At 41.7% G+C, this 20,435-nt stretch overlaps 1 protein-coding gene across 1 annotated transcript in view; it reads left to right on the top strand.

The window, feature by feature from the left end:
- The window catches only part of LOC141613813 (uncharacterized), a 37,002-nt gene extending 20,872 nt beyond the window's left edge, over positions 1 to 16,130 (top strand). The window contains exons 2-3 of the mRNA XM_074432558.1: positions 15,276 to 15,480; positions 15,674 to 16,130. Of these exons, the coding sequence (XP_074288659.1) occupies positions 15,276 to 15,480; positions 15,674 to 16,130 (662 nt within the window). The remainder of the gene's footprint in view (positions 1 to 15,275; positions 15,481 to 15,673) is intronic.
- Positions 16,131 to 20,435: the final 4,305 nt, after the last annotated feature.

Genomic DNA, 20,435 nt, shown 5'->3' with positions numbered 1-20,435 from the left:
CTTGTAGATAACCGTTCAAGAAAGCCGTCTTGACATCCATCTGGAAGAGCTTCATTCCTTTGTGTGCGGCGAATGCAATCAGAAGTCTAATAGCTTCAAGACGTGCAACAAAAAAGCGAAGGTCTCGTCATAATCTATTCCTTCTTGTTGATTATATCCTTGGACCACCAATCTTGCCTTATTTCTGACAATGACTCCGACATCATCTAATTTATTCCGGAAGACCCACCGTGTTCCAATAACTGTCCGATCTTTTGGTCTAGGAACTAAATGCCAAACCTTGTTTCTTTCGAACTGTTGAAGCTCTTCTTGCATAGCTATAATGCAATCTGATTAAGCAAGAGCTTCATTGATGTTCTTTGGTTCGATCATGGATAGGAAAGAGTAGAAAGAACAGAAGTTGTTTAAGGAACGTCTTGTTTGAACACCCTACTTAATATTCCCAAGAATATTGTCCATGGGGTGTGAGTTCTTGTATTTCCACTTTGTCGAAGTACTTGGTTCTTCCTCGTTAGTTGAGCTTGACCCGACTTCATTTGGCTCGGAATTAGAGGAAGTTCCCCCTGAATCCAATCCGGGTGTTGTATTTGAGCCGATTATAACCTCGGGCTCTCCACTTTGATTTGGATTCAATGTTACAAAGAACATCATCTATAACATTGGTTTGGGAGTTCTTATTTTGAGTCGATGTTATAGTATCATCAACTATAACTTTGTCCTTCTCCTTTTTGTCTTTTGAGGAACGATCGAGTTCATCGTTTATTCCCTCAATTTCATTATCCTCTAATTCCAAATCCGGGGGATCGTCTCTTGAAAGACGAAAGTCGGGTTCATCCAAGTCTTCTTCCTCATCCTGTAAAGGCTTATCGAACATGTTATCTTCATCAAAGATAACGTGGACACTTTCTTCAATACAGAGAGTTCTCTTATTGAATACTTTGTAAGCCTTGCTATGATCTGAGTATCCTATAAAAATCGCCTCATCACTCCTAGGGTCGAATTTACTCAAACGGTTTTTACCGTTATTATGTACAAAAAATTTACTCCCAAAACAACGAAGATGGGAGATATTAGGTTTTCGACCTCTAAGGAGTTCATAGGGGGTTTTCTTAAGGATAGGTCGGATCATAGCATGATTATGGATGTAGCAAGAAGTACTTATGTCTTCAGCCCAAAAGTTACGAGGTAAACCACTACACAGAAGCATTGTACGTGCCATATCTTCTAAAGTTCTATTCATACGTTCAACAACACCGTTTTGTTGTGGAGTTCTTGGTGCAGAAAAGTTATGCCCTACACCATTAACTCTACAATATTCTATAAAGGTTTGATGATCAAATTCGGTGCCATGATCCGTACGAATAGATACTAGATTAGTCTTATATTTATTTTGAACACGTTTCATAAGACAATCAAATTCATCAAAAGTTTCGTCTTTTGAATGAAGAAAGATAGGCCATACATACCTTGAGTAGTCATCTACAAGAACAAAGACGTACCTTGATCCTCCTCTACTCCTTACCTTCATAGGTCCACATAAATCCATGTGTACTAGTTCCAAGGCTTCATTTGTGCTCACTACTCTTTTAGGTTTGAACGATGATCTTACTTGTTTACACCTAGCATATGTGTCACACATCTTTTCTTGGTCGAACTTGATCTTAGGCAACCCTTCAACCAAGTCCCACTTCTTGAGTTTATTCAAGGTTAGCGAGCTAATGTGACCGAATCGTTTATGCCATAAACAAGGATCATCAAGTGTAACTTTCATACATGAAAAAGAGTTAGTAGGCACAGCATTTAAATCTACCATATAAACATTCCTTTTTCGGTGGCCTTCAAGAATAACGTTGCTAGTTCCTTCAATAATAATGCGACAACTATCAGTATGAAAAACTACTTTGTTACGTTTATCACATAGTTGAGATATGCTTAGCAAGTTGTGTTTTAGGCCGTCTACGAGATAAACGTCACTTATTGCGTGAGACTTAGAGATTCCGATTTTTCCAACGCCGATCACTTTTCCCTTTTTGTTGTCCCCGAACGTCACTTTTCCTCCGTTGAAGGGTTTAAGTGAAAGAAACAGATTCTTATCTCCGGTCATGTGTCTCGAGCATCCACTGTCGAGATACCATTGATTGTTTTCTTTCACCTCTTCCTGCAGAAAGGATTAGATACAGTTTTTAGGTACCCAAGCTAAGTTGGGTCCCTTATGATTAGTTACTCTAAACACTAAATCCTTTCGAACCCAAACACGTCTAATGACCGTTTTTCTAACTTTAGGTTTGTTTGGCTTGGGAGGAGTTCTAGGGTTAGGGTTTTCTCTAGGTCTCGGAACTTCTCTAGGTCTCGGAACTTCTTTAGGTCTCTCTGGACTAGTTGCCTTGTGAATAGGTTTACTGGGTTGAGATCTACAAGGGCTTTGTGAGGTGCTAGGTTTCTTAGAGTAGTCAAAGGCCATGTCATAGAACCAACGAAATTTATTGTTCCTTTCTTCGTTAGGTTCGTTAGTGGGGGTTTCCTTATCCTCGACAACTGTGTCAACAGTTTTAGCATGTTCGGCATTCTTTCGTAAGTCATGAGCCTTTTTGACACAATTGATTTGGATGTGACCCGTATGACCACGAATTGCAAATCAAATATTCAGAAGATCAAAGATACTTCCTTTTTCTAAAATCAAAATCTGAAGGTGTTGATTTGCATTTAGAGTGATCTCTACGGCTGTAGCACTCATGTCCTAACCCCATCTTCATATTATTGTCAGATTGTTCGGTTAGGAAGTTTAGGACTTTTGTGCTACCTTCCCACTTGTCATGGACTTTTGTAGCGTGTAGAAGTAGGTCTTTTAGGGTCTTAATTTCCTCTTGACATTTCGTGTGATCTACATCATTGTCCTTTTTGAAGTTATCACGAAAGTCTTGGAATCGTTTATTAAGAATGAACACGACATCAGTGTGTTGTTTCTTAACGTTGATCATATCGGTCTTAGATTCTTTCAGTTGCTTCGAAAGAGAATCTATCTCTTTCTTTTGGTCTAGGATCACTTCATCATTAGATGTGACCTTAGTTTCCAAAAGTTCTTTGACTTTTCTAAGTTCTAAAGTTATAGCTTCATTAGCTATAACTTTGGCTTGAAGATGCTTGATGTTAAGCTTTAGGTCAGAAGTTATAGCTTCATTAGCTATAACCTTGGACTCTAATTCCTTCTTTTCAGCCTTAGTAGAGTCTAATGTTGTAGCTTTCTCAGCTGTAACCTTAGATTTCAACTTCTTAGCTTTAGTCTTGAGAGTGTGATTCTCTTCCGCAATTTCGAGAATCTGTTCCTTTAGATCTTTCAATTCCAGATCCTGTTCGTGACACTTATCAAGAGATTGTTCAAAGAATTCAATTAAAGCACTTTTAGACAATTTCCTAACACGTTTCTTAAGCTCAAGGTAACTTACCTCTTCATCATCGTCTTCGTCTGATTCTCCAAGAAAGCAATAGTTTGAGTGAGAATTTGTGCTTTCATCGTCACTGTCGGAGATTAGGTCAAGACTAACACTGCTGAGACAAAGGTTTGCTACTTCGTCGTCTTCAGATTCCTCGTCATCTTCTGAGTCAAGGTCTCCCCAACACGAAGCCATCATAACTTGCTTGAATTCTCTCTTTGTCTTCTCATGTTTCGTCTTGTCCTTTATCTTCTCCCATGTTGGACAATCTTTGATCATATGAACAGATTCTCTACACTTGAAGCAACCTCTATTTGCGAAGGACGCCTTTGAGTCATTAACCTTTTTGTTGAATGACTTGTTGTTATTGTTGTTATAGGATGATTTTGTTTGTTTATTTCGAAAAATTTTATTTTTAAAACGTCGTGCAAACAAGACAGTTTTATCCTCTAGGTCAGAGTCCACTTCTTCGCTCTTTAAAGCCATACTCTTATTGCGACTTGGTTCAGCGTCGTCTTTGTTAAGAGTAATTTCATGGGCCATGAGAGCACCAATGAGTTCTTGATAAGATAGTGTTTCAAGATCTCGTGATTCCTCCATTGCAGTGACCTTAGCACGCCACTTTTTAGTCAGGCTCCTAAGAACCTTTCTAGCAATGTCCTTAGTACAGAATTTCCTACCTAGGTTTTTTAATTCATTTATTATACTTGAAAACCTTGCGGACATACTATCTAGAGACTCATTAGGCTCCATAATGAATAGCTCATATTTTTGCATAAGCAAATCAATTCGGTGCTTCCTAACAATGGAAGTACCTTCATAAGCTAATTCGAGCCCGTCCCATATCTCCTTGGCCGTGGAACATGAAGAGAATCGATCAAACTCAGTGGAAGTCATTCCGTTTTGCAGAAGACTTATTGCTTTGGAGTTTTTCTCGGCTTTCTTGTAGTCGGCCTCGACATAGTCCTCTTCTTTCTTTTCATAGGTAGTGCCTTCCTCGGATGCCACAAGAATTTTATGCGGTCCGTTTTGAATAATCCTCCAGCACTCCCAATCGTGTCCTTTCACATAGTGAGTCATCATGTTTTTCCACAATCCGTAATTCTTCCCATCAAAGACGGGACACTTGAGATATTTGGAATCCATTTATCACGTGATAGGCAAATGGAATATAAAACAATAAGATAAATGAAAAACAAGATAGATCAGCCTCTTTGCGGTTAGGCAATCAAGAGCACGAGGCTCTGATACCAATTGAAGAGTCTATGGATCCAAAATACTCAAGAGGGGGGGGGGTGAATTGAGGATTTAAAACTTTTCAAAGCTTTTTCGATTGTGCGTATGTAATTGATTATTAAAAGTTTATTGATTAAACTTTAACTAATCAACTAATGATTGTAAGCAAAGTAAACGAAAGAACAAAACAAGAAGAGACACACGGATTTTTGAAGTGGTTCAGTTTCACAAGTCGAAACCTACGTCCACTATTCTCGATTAATAAATTTAGTACCTTTCTACGGATTACAAATTTACTAACCCAACTCGTACAACTAACTCTAGCTGTAACTCAATGAGTACCGTTAAATACTCGAGTGACTAACTTACGCTAATAAGAAAGCACTAATGATTCTAACAAAGGTCCACGTTAATGAACAAGTTAAGAATTCAACTAAGCACTATTATCTTATAACGATAAATGAAGAACGAATGCACAAGTTTATAATTCACACGACCTTTTTCGAAAATAAACAAAACGGTTTTCTTGCTTTAAAACACGGTTTTTGTTTTGTGAAAATATATGAAAGTTATGCTCAAAGGTCTTAACTTTAATGATGTAAAGTATGGAGTATTTATAGTAAAAGAGGAGCAAGGGTTTCGGTTTACTAAAACCCTAGATGCCGTGTGGTGTCTTGTAAAGCAAGAAGGAATTAGGTTAAATCTTTCCTTAATTCTTTTCCAAGACTTGCCTTAATAAATAATATTTTCCTATCTTAACAACTCACCAATATCTTGGAGATTAGGAAAGATAATAAAAGGAGATAAAGAAATCTCTAACAAATATTATCCTAATACCTTAACCCTTATCCAAGTAAAGACTTATTGTGCAAGAAGGAAATTACTATTCACGTTTACTATTCACGCGGCACTATTCGCGGGTACTATTCACACAAAGACTATTCATCCCTAATATTTTTATAAGATAGAAAGGAATAAATCAAATAATAAAGAGATAACAAATCTCTAACCAAATATTATTTTAAAGATTTAATCAATCTTTTCCTTCTATCTTTACAAAAATAATATCTTATAAGTTAGGAAAGAATAAATCAAAATAATATAAAAGAGATATTAAATCTCTATTCAAATATTATAAAGATTTACCTAAAACCCTAACTTGTGCAAAGAGTAACCATGTATGAGGAATAAACGACTCATAAGCCCAATCCTCTTTCACGAAAACCCTAGGTAAGATAAATTAGGTTTAGGGTTTTTTAGAGTATGTAGAAACTAGAAACCCTAATTAGCAAGATGCCTCAACTCATAAGTTGATTCAATCATAATTAATAATTATAAGCTAATAGTAAAATCATTCTCAATATAAAAATAAGCTCCCTTGTAAAATAAATACTTTTACTAAAACATTCAAAACGGTTTTCCAAAAACAATTTAAAAACTATTTTGTCGTGTGTTTTATACACTTCACATCTCAATGTTATAGTAGAAGAGCTATAACATTGAGCTCTTATATAAGTAATGTTATAGCTGTGAGGCCATAACTTTACCAATGTAAGAAGTCCATTCTTACGTTACCATTACGAGATAATCACCTACACTATTCTAATCTTCGTTAGGAGATCTTCGAGTGTAGGCTACTTCATTATCCAAGCTTGATCAATCTTTAATTGAGCTTTATCTTCTCATGAATGCTTGAATAATTCTTCCATTATCTTGCAATACCTTGATCCGTAATTGAGGGCTTGATCATGACATAAACACATCATACTTCCATCACAATTCCTTAATGCTTGCGATTAGTAAGTCCAATCTAAAAGACTAAACAAATAATTACGCGCAACGAGTATATAGAATATAAAGCACTCTTGACATCATCAAAACATAAACATATATACTATATGGTTCAACACACTCGATCGAGTAAACTAAAGCTTAAACCACTCGATCGAGTAGAAAATATACTCGATCGAGTAAATCAATAAATGCAACTACTCGATCGAGTAGAAAAAGGACTCGATCGAACAAAATTCTACTCGATCGAGTACTTTCCAGCAACGGTTTTCTGCTTTGCGCACTGAACTTCAAACGGCTGCCATTTCTTCGTTACTTCGGCAAACAGGGTGATTCCGGTGGCGTTGGAAAGATAAGAGGACACGCTTTCATCTTCAATTAGAATCACCTGAATATCTGTTGTAGAACTCGAGATATGGCTCTCCAAATTAGGCACTAGCAATTTGAAGTTCTTCCTTTGCTCCCCTAGCTATCTTTCTTCTTTGCGCATCTCAAAATAGCTACATTCCCGCTCCAAATTCACTCTTCCTCCAAATGCATGCTAAACGGATGGTAAAAGGCTCGATTTCACTACTTTCTGGTTCATTCCTGCAAATAAGACAAAACAAACAAAAGTAGCATATTCGGGGCATTTCGTAGCATAAACTACGATAAAAGCATGGAAATACGTGCATGGAATGGCCTAAAAAGACTATATAAAATGCACATATCACCCGGCATACCCGTCCATGAATGATAGGAGAGCATGTTCGGCGGTGTTGTCTACCAGAATGTCAACATGCGCCAAAGGGAAGTCGTCTTTTGGACTCGCCTTGTTCAGATCCCTGAAGTCGACGCAAACCCGAATTCGCCCGTCTTTCTTTGGTACCGGCACAATGTTGGCCACCCAGTCAGAGTATTCAGATACTTTCATGAACCCAGCCTTGAACTGTTTGTCCACCTCTTCTTTGATTTTTAAGGCCCACTCAGGACGCATCCGGCGTAGCTTCTGTTTCACAGGTTTAGCCCCAGGTTTAATGGGTATCCGGTGCTCCGCAATTTCTCTGTCAATCCCAGGCATATCTCTGTAAGACCAGGCGAACACGTCCTTGTATTCGTGGAGGAGGTCAATGAACTGCTGTCTTTCCGAGGGGTCCAGGGTTGTCCCTATCCTAAGTTCTTGAGGTGTATTGTCGGTTCCTACGTTAATAGGCTCGGTTTCCTCAATGATGGGGGTTCTGGTTTCCCGTTTGTCAAGTTCTTTGGCTAAGTGAGGCGGGTAGTCACTCAAGTCAAATTCCTCATAATCATTCAGAATTGCATTGCAGTTAAAATGTGACGAGTCATAAGCAAACTTAGCGTTCATTAAGTTGACACGAGCGAAAAGCTCGGAAAGGACAGACGTCTCGTGGTCATCGGAGGCGACACAACAGAGGAAGTGGCCCCCGGAACAGACTCCGTGTTGTCACCTTTCATTGGAGAGGGGGTGACCTTAGTAGACTCGGCCTCTCGAATCGGCCCACGACTTTGTGATAAAACAAAGGGAAGGGGACCTTGACCGGGACTTCCAGTGTTAGGAGCTATTTACGACTCGACTCCGACTCGGACTCAGACTCGGATCCTTCAACACTTTCCTCCTTGAACATAGGGCCTTCTCCAGTTGTGATCTTGAGAATGCGGCCTTGGCGATCGGTCCACTTGATGGTTTTCCTCCACCTTGGGTGGCTTTCTCCGGTCGAGATCGGAGATCAAAGGCGATTGGATCAAACTGATTGTCTTTCAGGACGATGTTGATGATGTCCTCATAGTCGAGGCGTTTGATGTTATCTTCCCCAAAGAGTAGTGTGACAGCTTGTCCGTCGAGGCATGGTGACGGTTTGGACTCGGTTGATGCGGCTTCGATGTTGTCGGGAATAAAGTAGCGATCCCCGAAGACTTCCACTCCCAGGTATCTAGCCTTCGCCACAGAGTCATAGATAGGCTCCGGAAAGCCGTGGTAGAGTTCGGACTCTCCCTCGGGGACAAAGTATCCGTTGAGAGTTAGGTGGTAGGGACGGAGGATGACCCCGTGCTTCTTGCGTTTTCGGATTAGGAGGTTCATCTCCGGATGTCTTTGTCGAGGGTTCGTATCCCAGCCCAAAGGGAATGTTGGGGACCTTAGCCTGCTTCAAGGGAGGCAATGGGTCCTTTAGCGGATTGAGCGGCAAACCCGGGAAATAACCCTGGCGCATCATGATACGGTTGATCGTGAGGCTGGCGAACGGGTCACATTCAGAGGTTGTTAGTTCATCAGTTATGGCGTTCACGGCTTGGAAACCCCACATTTCATTGTCGTCCTCCTCAATGGCTTGGGAGGCTACCCCTCTTCTCATGACTGCTTTGATTGGGGAAGCGGGGATCGTGATCGTTTTCCCGTTGAAGGGGACCCTGATCTTTTGGTGAAGCGTTGATGTGACCGCCTTGACGGCGTGAATCCAGGGACGTCCCAGGAGCATGTTGAAGGATGCGTCGATGTCGACCACTTGGAAACTGGTTTGTCTTTCTAGTGGCCCGGTTGCGATGGCTAGAGTTATAAGCCCAGCGACCTTGCGACGAGTGTCGTCGTAGGCGCGTACTCCTTGATTCGTTGGGATTAAATCAGATTCCTTAATACCCAGCCTGTGGGCAGTTTTGAGAGGAATGACATTCACGGCGGAGCCGTCATCCACGAGAACCATTGGTATATTCTTTTGGAGGCATTGCACAGTGATGTACAGGGCCAGGTTATGGTTGTCTCCGAACAGGGGGATATCCTCGTCGGAGAAGACGACCGGGTTGCTCAGATGAGGGGCGTCTCTTGTCATGTGTGCCACTATTTCTTCTGGGGAAGAGGTGGAGGGCACAGTTAATTTTCCCAACGCCTGCAGCAAGGCCTGTCGATGCTCAAAAGACGTTGCGATCAGTTGCCAAATTGAGATCTTGGCCTTTGCTTTCTGGAGCTGTTTCAGGATTGAGTTCTCGGGAGCCTTTGGTTGAGTGTCCACCTCTGGGATGATTTGGTCATTCGTTGTTGGAACGATCGCTGGGTTGCTCGGATTCTGATAGGGACGTCCGGATCGGGTGAGGTGTCCGATTTCCTTCGTCCGCTTTTCCTTCTCCGGGATGATATAGACATCCTCAACATCATCCCGCCATATGCCGTTAATTTCAGGGTCTCGAGGATACCTTGGAGGGGTATTCCTCGGTGGGTAGTTCTTGTGGGGGATATTTTTGTGAGGGCGATTCTTGTGAGGGTAGTTATTTTGAGGGTAATTCTCGTGAATGTGGTTATTTTGAGGGTGATTTTCGTGGGGTCTATGCCAGAATGGCCGCGGGAGCAATCCATCCTGGGGTGGGTAGTTTTGAATGCTTGGGGAATTCTCCCTCGGACGTGGTGTCGGGGGGTTGAAGATGAGTCGACGGTAGGCGTCGTCGAGTCGGGTGATTCTCTCAGAAAGGCTGGCAATGGCCTCCTCAACTTCTTTGAAACATAGTGAGCATAGTGGCGATCGAATACGAACACTCCATCTGAAGGGTCCTTTTCCAGAACATTCATCTCATCGTCAATTGGCAAGATGAGATAAGAGCAGTCTAGGGTCGGCTCATCGTCAGAGATGGCGTGAATTCCCAGAGGATTCGTCTTGTTGTTTGGCTTAGTTGGTGGGGGTATAGCAAATCTCCCTTCTCAACCATGTCTTGAATGAGGTGCTTGAGTTTGAAGCAATTTTCGGTATCATGCCCTTTCCCTCGATGATACTGGCAGTAGGCGTTGGGGTTCCAAAATCGGGATTTCTTGGCGTCGGCCGGGTCCGGGGTGGGCCCGATCAGTTGTAGCTTCCCTTGGTCCATGAGCCTTTTCAAGGCACTCGCATAAGTTGACCCTATGTTGGTGAACACTCTCTGGAGGCGTTCAATTTTCTTGGCAGATGGTTCGACGAGGTTGACCTCATCAATCTTGTTTGTCTGATCGTAAGGGCGAGATCCGGTTGAGGTGGATCCTTGATAACCCCTGCCTGTGGTCTTTGCTAAGACACCCTTTCGGAGGTCGTCTTCAATACGTGTCCCCAGAATCTGCAGATCTTGAAAAGTTTTGATATTTTGATACCTCAGCAGGTTGGCATAAACCGGGCGGAGGTTGTTGACAAATTTTTCCACCAGAGTTGATTCACTCGGCTTACTAACCAACTGAGTACTCACCCTCCTCCAACGGGTTAGGAACTCAGTGAAGCCCTCTTTGTCGTTTTGGGTTAACACCTCGAGAGTACGGGTGTTGGCCTGGATCTCGACATTGTCGGCATACTGTTTGGCAAACTCAACTGCGATCTCATCCCAAGTGGTAAGGTTTTTCGGGTCCAAGGAGTAGTACCATTGGCTAGGAATCGGCTCCAGAGAGGATGGGAAGATCCTGGTAAAAAGTTCCTGTTTGACCCCCTTAATGGCCATGTAGTCTTTGAAAGCACGGATGTGGTTGAGTGGGTCCTCCACTCCCTTGAACTTAGGCACATCGGTCGGGGAAGTTGTCGTAACTGGTCCCAACAGTTCGAACCTTCGGTTATTTTCAAGGTGGATGTTGTTACACCGGGCTAGGAGTCGTTCTTCCGAAGTTTCACCTCTTCTCGCTTTCGATCGAGGTGGGGTATTATGTTCCCCAATTTCCTTGTTCTCCAGGGCGTCGATACGGTCTCGACGCGATCCAGGGTGACCTTAAGAGCGGTAAGCAGGCTGGCTAGCTGATCAGTTGTCACATCTCTGTTGTTATCGTTGTTGTTGTGGTTGACAGACGAAGTTGAAGACGGGGCCATGGCTCTGAGGCAGAAAAACGGCTCACATTACAACTCAATCCGACACGGCTCCAAGACTGAACGTAAACAACACAGAGGACGAGACCAAGATCAACTCAACAAGACGGGGTGACCGTGTGTGGTCCCTCGGTGCTGACTCGATTTATAACGTGATGGTGTTTGACCGAACCTTTGACACGAGTCCAACATGACGGCGTGACGCCATTGGACGGGTCTCGTGGCGAGACGACTCATAAGTAAAGACCCATAAGTACGTTTGCTTTGACTCGATAGACACGAGGCGGAATTGGAATGGTGGACTGAAGTTTTCGAAAATAGGAATTTTCAAAAGATTCATTTGTCGCTTTAATGGGCGGCTTCCGAAGATAGAAATCTCCGCAAGTCGATCAGTTGAAAAAGGGTTGTCTTAAGTTTATTTCCAAAAGACGGTTTGAGTTTGGGTCGGCTCGGAAAACGGTGTGTTGCTTCCCAAGACGGTTTTGAAATTCAAAATTGTATGTTTTGAAAATCGAGTTTGAAATGTTTGAAGAGGTCTCGGGGACGGTGCATGGTCCTCGGGATCCCGAAAGTGTCTCGAGAAAAAGGGCGTGTGCTTTTCTCGGGTTTTGGAAGAGCCATTGTCGACGCGAAACGGGTTAAAATCCATGTCTAGACGCGGCGGTTATGACGGCGTAAAAAGGTGATTTTGAAATGGTTGTACAAAATCGGTTTTGAAAATCGTCATTACGACGGCCTAGAAAGGCGTGTTGTAATGGTTATACAAAACCGAGTTTGAAAATTGTCATTACGACGGCCTAGAAAGGCGTGTTGAAATGGTTATACAAAACCGAGTTTGAAAATCGTCATTACGACGGCCTAGAAAGGCGTGTTGAAATGGTTATACAAAACCGAGTTTGAAAATCATCATTACGACGGCCTAGAAAGGCGTGTTGAACTGGTTATACAAAACCGAGTTTGAAAATCGTCATTACCACGGCCTAGAAAGGCGTGTTGAAATGGTTATACAAAACCGAGTTTGAAAATCGTCATTACGACGGCCTAGAAAGGCGTGCATCGGTCGGCGAAAGACCGAGGTTTGAAATGGCCATTATAACGGCGCAAAAGGTGATTTTGAAAGTTTGCAAAATGACACGGAAGGACTTATGATCAAGTAGCACATAAGCACTCACAGTTTCATTATATTATGCATCATGTTGACACGGGTTTTGGCTTAAAAGGGTGGGTTACACACCAAGCAATCAAACCCCGATTTGCGAGAGGGATACCAATCCAAACAAAATGTGTAAGGAGGGTGCCCTAGCCTCGTGCTCGAAAATGATGAAAGCTCTTTGACGAAACAAAAATGTGTAACGTCAATGGTATGCTTGACTCAATCGGGATTCGAAACGCGGGGATGAGATAACTCTTGCCGACGAGACGAGCCAATTGGTCGATAAGGGTTAGGTTGTGGGCCCGGACAAGGAACCCGACCGTGACCGTAATATCAATTAATGCATTCCAACCAAGAACTCGTTCGAGTCTCACCATCTAGGGATCACAAAGACGTAAGTGTCCTAGTTTTCCCCAGCGGAGTCGCCAATCTGTGGACATGGCCCACCTGCGGGTCCGGTTCGATCTGCGGACTCGCAACGGTCTTTTTGAAAGCCACGCTCGGCGGCGTAAAGGGTGCTTTCGACCGGATCATTTTAGATCGGTCGGTTTCGTCTCGGTAAGGGTCTCGAAACGATTAGAGATGTTCGGAGTCGCCACCAAGCATTTGTGGGATGCCTGGAACACGTTCGAATTCCACTTTATACCTCGGTCAAATCGAAGCACAAAGCAGCGTTTGACATAGGTACTAAAGATAAGGAAATCGTCCCTCTTTAGCATCCTATCTCTAGAATGACTCTCGTACGCCCTGGATAAGGTCGTCCACTATCCAAAGTTTCTGAGTAAGAGGTGAAGGTACGTATTGGGTAGCCCTTTAATCAGACACCCAGTCCCGCCCGCGTTTAGCGGCCTCTACTGATCGATCTTGGTTGGTTGAATGCAAAAGTTGATAAAACGGTTTAAATGCATGAATGCGCATCCAATGTTTTAAACCTAACATGTGAGAGCTTTCTAAGTCGGTTGGTTTAATCCAAGTATCAAGTATAAGATGTCGAGTTGGATTAATGATTGATTTGCATGCAAGACGAAAATTAAACATCCATTTACCGTATTAGGTTTAGGGTGCATAACATGATCCATTTGTCTTAGTAAGGCATTTTGCAAATGTGATTTGAATAGTCATCTGATCCGTCCTATATCCAGGTTAACCGGAGTCGGGATCGTCTTAGACTAATGCTGGAAGGGAACAGGCCCTGTACCAGACGGTTATAAGAGGCACGAGCCAGCCGGCGGTGTAAGGGGCCTCCCTCTGGTTTTGAAAATGAGAAGGAAAAGGCCTGCTTGAGGTGCGGGTTAGCCAACGGCTGTATGCCGTGTTCTGACTGTTTAGAAAATGTTATGAAACGTGTTAAAAGTGGGTATTTGAACTCGGTTTGATTTTGAAGGGGTCGTTTAGACCGCATTTGTTGATTTGGAGAACTAGACTCGAATAATCATCATTGTTTGATAATATTCGGCGTCGGGTTCGATTTTGACAAGCTTGACATGAATAGTTTTGAAAATGATTATGGACTAATTGATTTGAGTCCATTTTGAATGTAATTAGTCGGTACTCATCATCGTACCCGGGTTAAAATCCGGCATGGTATATAGAACCAAGGATGATTTCGTGTTGGTGACTAATATGTTTGTTTGAAAATGTAAAGAAATGAATAAAAGGCTTTAAAATACCTCTTAAACGTCATTAACCAAATATTATCACCGAAACACGGATTTAACCGTCATGGTATGAAGAACCAAGGGTGAAGAATGCTTTATGGTTAAAACATGTGAAATGAAACAAAAGGGTTTCGAAAACATTTGAATTGGTAAAAACCGATTACAAATATGAAAAATGGATTAAGGGAAATGACGAAAACAAACACGGTTGATCTCTGGTCTGAGCACCCCATTTAGGCGCGAGCCTGTTGGCGACCTAAGGGGCTTCTGTCTCAGACCAAAAATCAGTTTTGGCTCGTTTATTCCATGTTTTGGTTCATGTTATGCATGTTTTAGCATGTTAAAGTCATGAAACAAATGAAAACATAATAAAAGAGGATTTTTACACCCTCATACTTACATGTTTGGTTATGGCGAGAGACCGACGTAAGTGTAACAACTTGTTTGATCGGAAAAAACTCGGTTTAAAACCGTTTTGGTAAGTAAAAGAGTGTTTTAAAAGTTTAGTGATGGTGTAGTGGTCAAAGTGGTCGGACAAGTGATTTAATGCACGATGACGGGACCAAACAATGTGTAAGGCTCGTATTTACGATCGGTAGGTCGTAAACACGCGTCGGATTGTGACTTTAGAAGTCGAGTCGAGAATTTTAAGGGAGAAAAGAGGGGGCGGACACTCGTGTAAGTCTCAAATGGGTGGCATTTGAGTGGTATTTATAGGAGAATGAGTGGTTGTGTGAGTTTTGAGCGACGTGGCCACCTGGGCTGCTCAAAGAGGCGCGAGCCACGTCGCGGCACTTCGAGTTGTGTTGTCACTATCACAACAAACGCAATCATGATTTGTTCTATCCTAGGTTTTGTAGTCACATGTTTGGTACTTGACCAACATGAATCCAGGAAAACTTAGTATAGAAGGCTTGAAGATATTTTGTTTTTGTGGTTGACTCGGTTTGACTCGTTTTTGGAGTCGGGATTTGAATTTTTGAGTCGGTTTTTGGTCCGGTGTCGGTTTTGACTCTAGTTAGTGTCGTTGCGACCCCGTCGCCGTGAATTAAACACTCCAGGTATTTTTGAAATGTTTTAAAATGTTTTGTTTTCAAAATCGTTTTAAGTTTTCCGACGTAAAGTTGTACACAAACTATCAATCAAACGCTGCGATCCCAAAACATGTTGTAGTCCGATAATCATCGGGTGTTTGTTGGAGTCTCAGCAGATACCGGGTATCTACAACTGTATAAAAGACCTTCTACTTCTCCTAAGTGTATGTTCAAGATAGATTTACAGAAAGCTTATGATACAGTGGAGTGGGAGTTTGTGGAAAATCTTTTGATCATGCTGAACTTCCCTGTGGGTTTCAGAAACATGGTCTTGCAATGCATCACTACACCATCTTTCTCTATCACTATGAATGGTGAGATGTTTGGTTTCTTCTCAGGGAAGAGGGGCCTGAGACAGGGAGACCCACTCTCACCTCTCATTTTTACCCCCGTATGTAATACCTTACTAGAACGCTTAAGTATACAAACACAAATATGAGTTTGGGTTTCATCCAATGTGCAAGAAGTTAAGACTCACTAATTTGATGTTTGCTGATGATGTCCTTATATTCAGTAGAGGAGATGCAGAGTCTATGATGCTATTACTGAGGTCTTTCTCTACCTTTTCAAAAGCTACTGGACTGAAGGTTGGTGCATCTAAATCAAATGCCTACTTTTGTGGGGTTCCTGATCAACTCAAGCAGGAGATATTGAGTGTCTCTGGTTTCAGTGAAGGAGAGCTGCCTTTCAGATATTTAGGGATGCCTATTCAAACTACTAGGCTACAGAAAAGGGACTGTGAGTGCTTGGTTGAAAAGATATGTACCAGAATTCATAGCTTTGGAGCCAGGAAATTTTCTTATGCAGGCAGGTTGATTTTGGTTCAGGCTGTTCTAAAGACTCTATGTTCATACTGGGCTTCTTTATTTATCCTTCCCAAAAGTATTGTTAATAAAGTTGAAACAACATGCAGGAACATCCTATGGGATGGAAGTGCTGATTATAGAAGAGCTCCCTTAGTGGCCTTGTAACACCCCCATACTCCAAGTGCCTTACCAGGACCACTCAGGTATAAGGATACTACCATCTCGGTTGCCCGAGGTACTGAATATCATAAGACAATAAAGAAACGTACTTTTAAAGTAATTATAGATTAAGTGATTACATGTTCAAACCAAAACTAATAAAAGGAATTACAAGGTTCTCATACGGTCTACAGCTAAAACTATCAAAGCTACTAGACTTCGTCCGACACAAATGAAGACTTCTAACCGCCACGTGATGACTCATCCCAGGCTATCCCATACGCGTCATATCACACCGCTCAATAATCGCTCACCACCCCCGAATGGATCACCACAGTTTTTAAAACATTTAAACGGGGTCAGTACTAATCACACAATTCAATACATATATCAACAATAAGATAAACAGACAGCTGAACTGTCACACACACACACACACACACCACCAACTCCCATCATCTCAATACGACCGTCCACTGACCCACCCACCGATGGGGGACCGCAGCCGTTCCCACCTAAGCCCCGCTCATCGTACGAGCGATAACCCCGTCCCATTAATGTGCACATCCCCTTTCGTGGCGGGTTCCACGAAGGGCGAAACTAGGGCGTGAGATCACTCCCGCAAGTGACCCCACTCGGTAGAACGCATCTCGAGAACCATCAACAAACACAACCACAATCACAAACACAATTACAATTACAATCATCATATCAATCACTAACTACAACACATCACCAATATCCCATTATGGGACTAATACCGAGTAGGAAATCCTACCGGATAGCACAACACGCAGACGGTATCTACAAAATGTCTCAAAACGCCTCTTCTATGAACTCTCCTCCTACCATACAACACATAGATACTACTATTCAATTACTATTCATAAAAACCCCCAATTCCTAAATTGGGGTTTCACTAATCTTAACAAAACATTATATAAATTACATTAAAAGCTTACCCTCGACGCAAGGAATCCAACGACACAAACTACGATGCAAACCGACCGTCTGAACTCCGGGAATTGTCAAGAACGCGATTAGGAAGAAGACAAGTTGCTTTCTCTCTTAAACAGGTTTTAGGTTTTGTAAAAAGTGATTTAGAACAAAGACGAATTGGTTTAAATACCTTAATCGCGTAATTAACAAAACCCGAGAAAACTCCCCGTAAAACGGGACACTCGATCGAGTACCCAAGGTACTCGATCGAGTACCCCCTACTCGATCGAGTACCCCACTACTCGATCGAGTACCCAACAGTCGAAACTATTTTATTTCGCAACTTGCCCTTACTCGACAGAGTAAGGGCTACTCGATAGAGTACCCCAAGACTTATAAATACGGAGTATTACGGTCTTCCCTCCTTAAAAGGAACTTCGCCCCCGAAGTTCAACCCATACATAAAAACAACCATACTGACTCGACCAAGACACAACAACTTAGCTAAGGACTCGAGAACTCGACCGAACATAGAACATGAACTCTTAACCCCCATTCTACCAGCTATGTTTACTTCCACAACATGACTCACTATATCGTATCTACCACATATATATCTTTCACGACACCAACTCCATACATAACCAACTACCATCCTCTAATGCCGCTAGCTCCATAATATCATCAACTATCAAATCCAATACCAAGACACTCATAGACATCAAACGGAATGTTACATTCCACCACCCTTAAAAGGAACTTCGTCCTCGAAGTTTACTCACACTCATAACATCATCCTCCAACTGTTAACATTATATAAAATATTCCCCCACTCTGAAGCATCACACTACTACGAGCACGGCCATGGCCCTTTTATAAGTATTGTCCACAAAACAAATCCCTCCTTTACGCTACGCTAACACTCTACTTCCAATTATATTACCGCATGCACCACCATGAAACTCTCTTTTATTGCATCCTACTCCTCTTAAGACAAATGTTACGTCCTCGTAACTCGCTAATACTAAACCCTTAGCTATATTATCTCATTATCCTCATCACCACCCTATGTCAAAGATAACTCGCCTATAACCTCATTTCCATAATCACTCCTATTTCTCAAGGCTCTCTTACTTCAACAGTTCTCATACTTCAAATCAATCTGCACACCCCTAACCTATACCATAAGGCTCGTAGCAAAATCACCATACTAACTCTCCATTATCACTGCAAACCAAATACCTCGCTATGTAAAGCACTTATCTTCCGTAAGCATAACTCACGATCCGCACTCGTTACGTACACGCACACTAGATCCTCAAGTTCTTTCTTTCATTACCGCAAAATTCATACACAACTTAACATGACACTAATTTCCCCAACACCCCACACTCACTGTCTCAACAAAAGATTATGAACTACCTGCCGCTTTCAGCTCATTACAACACATGATCCACGAATCATTTCCCATTACCATGTCTACCGATGTCTCATCTGAAAACAAGATCAACATTACCGTAACAACCTCTCACAACCGCGTCCCATCAACAGATTATCACTGTCCCATGACAACAACGAAACATATTCAACTCCATTTCATATCATACTCTACCTCATTCTTAACTTAACCTAGTAACGAAAACATAAATAAGCAAGACAACTGTCTATCAGCACAAACTGAAACTCGTAGAGAGCAACATCAAACAAAACAACAATCCATGTATAACTGGTATGTACTTTCGAAACTCGAATCATAATCACCCCGCCTACTCCACCACAACCGGTGACGGCATCACAACGCCGCCACCAACAAACCTACACCGTAGTGCGAAAATACCCGCATCACAACACTAAATATCGAGCCCGGATCACCACCCGAGGCACCACAACCACATCGATAGACATCACAACTACATACGATTCCATAAATACTGCCTCGGAAATAACCTTTCGGACAAGGAAACTTACTCCAATCCACTTTACTCTATCACAACGCAACATATTATATGAAATAACAGATAAGCATCTCATGAACATCATCTCTACCATTTCACGGAATACACGTGTGTTATTAATACACATAAAATTATAACTAGCCATGTCAAATTAATCAAATTATTACCTTTTTGGATATCATTCAATTAAACTACCGTGTCCAACATATATATATTACAGAACATTCATAAAATAGCTTTATAATTATCACACCATACCACTTCTTGTGAGGTCCGAACCTCACACAAACATTTACACATATCATAGACCCGTAATCACAACCAACTAGTCAATCCCGACCACGTAAGTTACCACTCAACAAAGGTTACCTCTTTGTCCGAGCTTAACTCGCATGCCCCTCATCACATTCTTCCATTCGCATCACCAAAGACCTTCGCCATACATAACCATACAGATAACACTCATTATGAGAAACCACCTCCTAAGACTATGTCTTATACTTCCTGACAACCATACTTTTATCAATTCAGTCTTTACAAAATCAGCCTCTTTAGAATTGCCACTTTTCTAATATACACTTTTCCTTAACCACTAGTCAAAGACCATAACACTACCACCTGTTTCGGACATCAAACCTCTTCACTCATCTCTAAATATCATGATTTCTTTTCTATCTTTGGTTAACATCCCAAACAACGAACATCGAATCCATGAACAAAATTATCTCAACATTCTTCCCAATATTTTCCTTAATTGAATCATCATCCATTTCTCCACCAAAATCTCATATCATGCAGATATTCTTCTAACTTCTTACTTTCCTTAATTCCTCGAAACTCATTATCAATCATGTTGTCCTGAAACTCCTATATAACCTTCAGCTAACATCTTCGTGATACTATCACACATTTCGATGATTCCTTACCTTTACATCACATAACTCCGGTGAACATTTTCCTCAACTTACTTTTATCCTTCTTTTCTCTTTACACTCAATAATACCAATTTAATAGCTCAACTCCTTATTACTTCTATCTAACCCTTTTGTGCACCAATTACCTTCTCATCGCTCCAAAACTCAAATCCCATTATTTTATATCGATATCATCTCCCTCTTTCTTACCACAAATATTCTCTTATTATGTCATCAATCACCCTTGCCACTAATACATCCATAGAATCAACGTTCTTTGTTCAACAATTGCATCTCCTTCTTACATCTCTAGAAATCAAAATTCCTTTCATACCGCCAATTACCCAAGGAACTCACACAGTAGTTTCATCTTTTAATAAACCAAACCTCCCAAACTCACTCATTGTCTATAAATACACCTCGCGACATGTCTCCACAAAGTTCACTATATATTACTCTTCTCAACCCCTTTAAACGAACTTTCACTACCTAAATCCATAACC

Source organism: Silene latifolia, chromosome 11 (genome assembly GCF_048544455.1).
Source record: "Silene latifolia isolate original U9 population chromosome 11, ASM4854445v1, whole genome shotgun sequence".
NCBI lineage: Eukaryota > Viridiplantae > Streptophyta > Magnoliopsida > Caryophyllales > Caryophyllaceae > Silene > Silene latifolia.
This window is presented reverse-complemented; position numbering and strand designations above follow the sequence as displayed.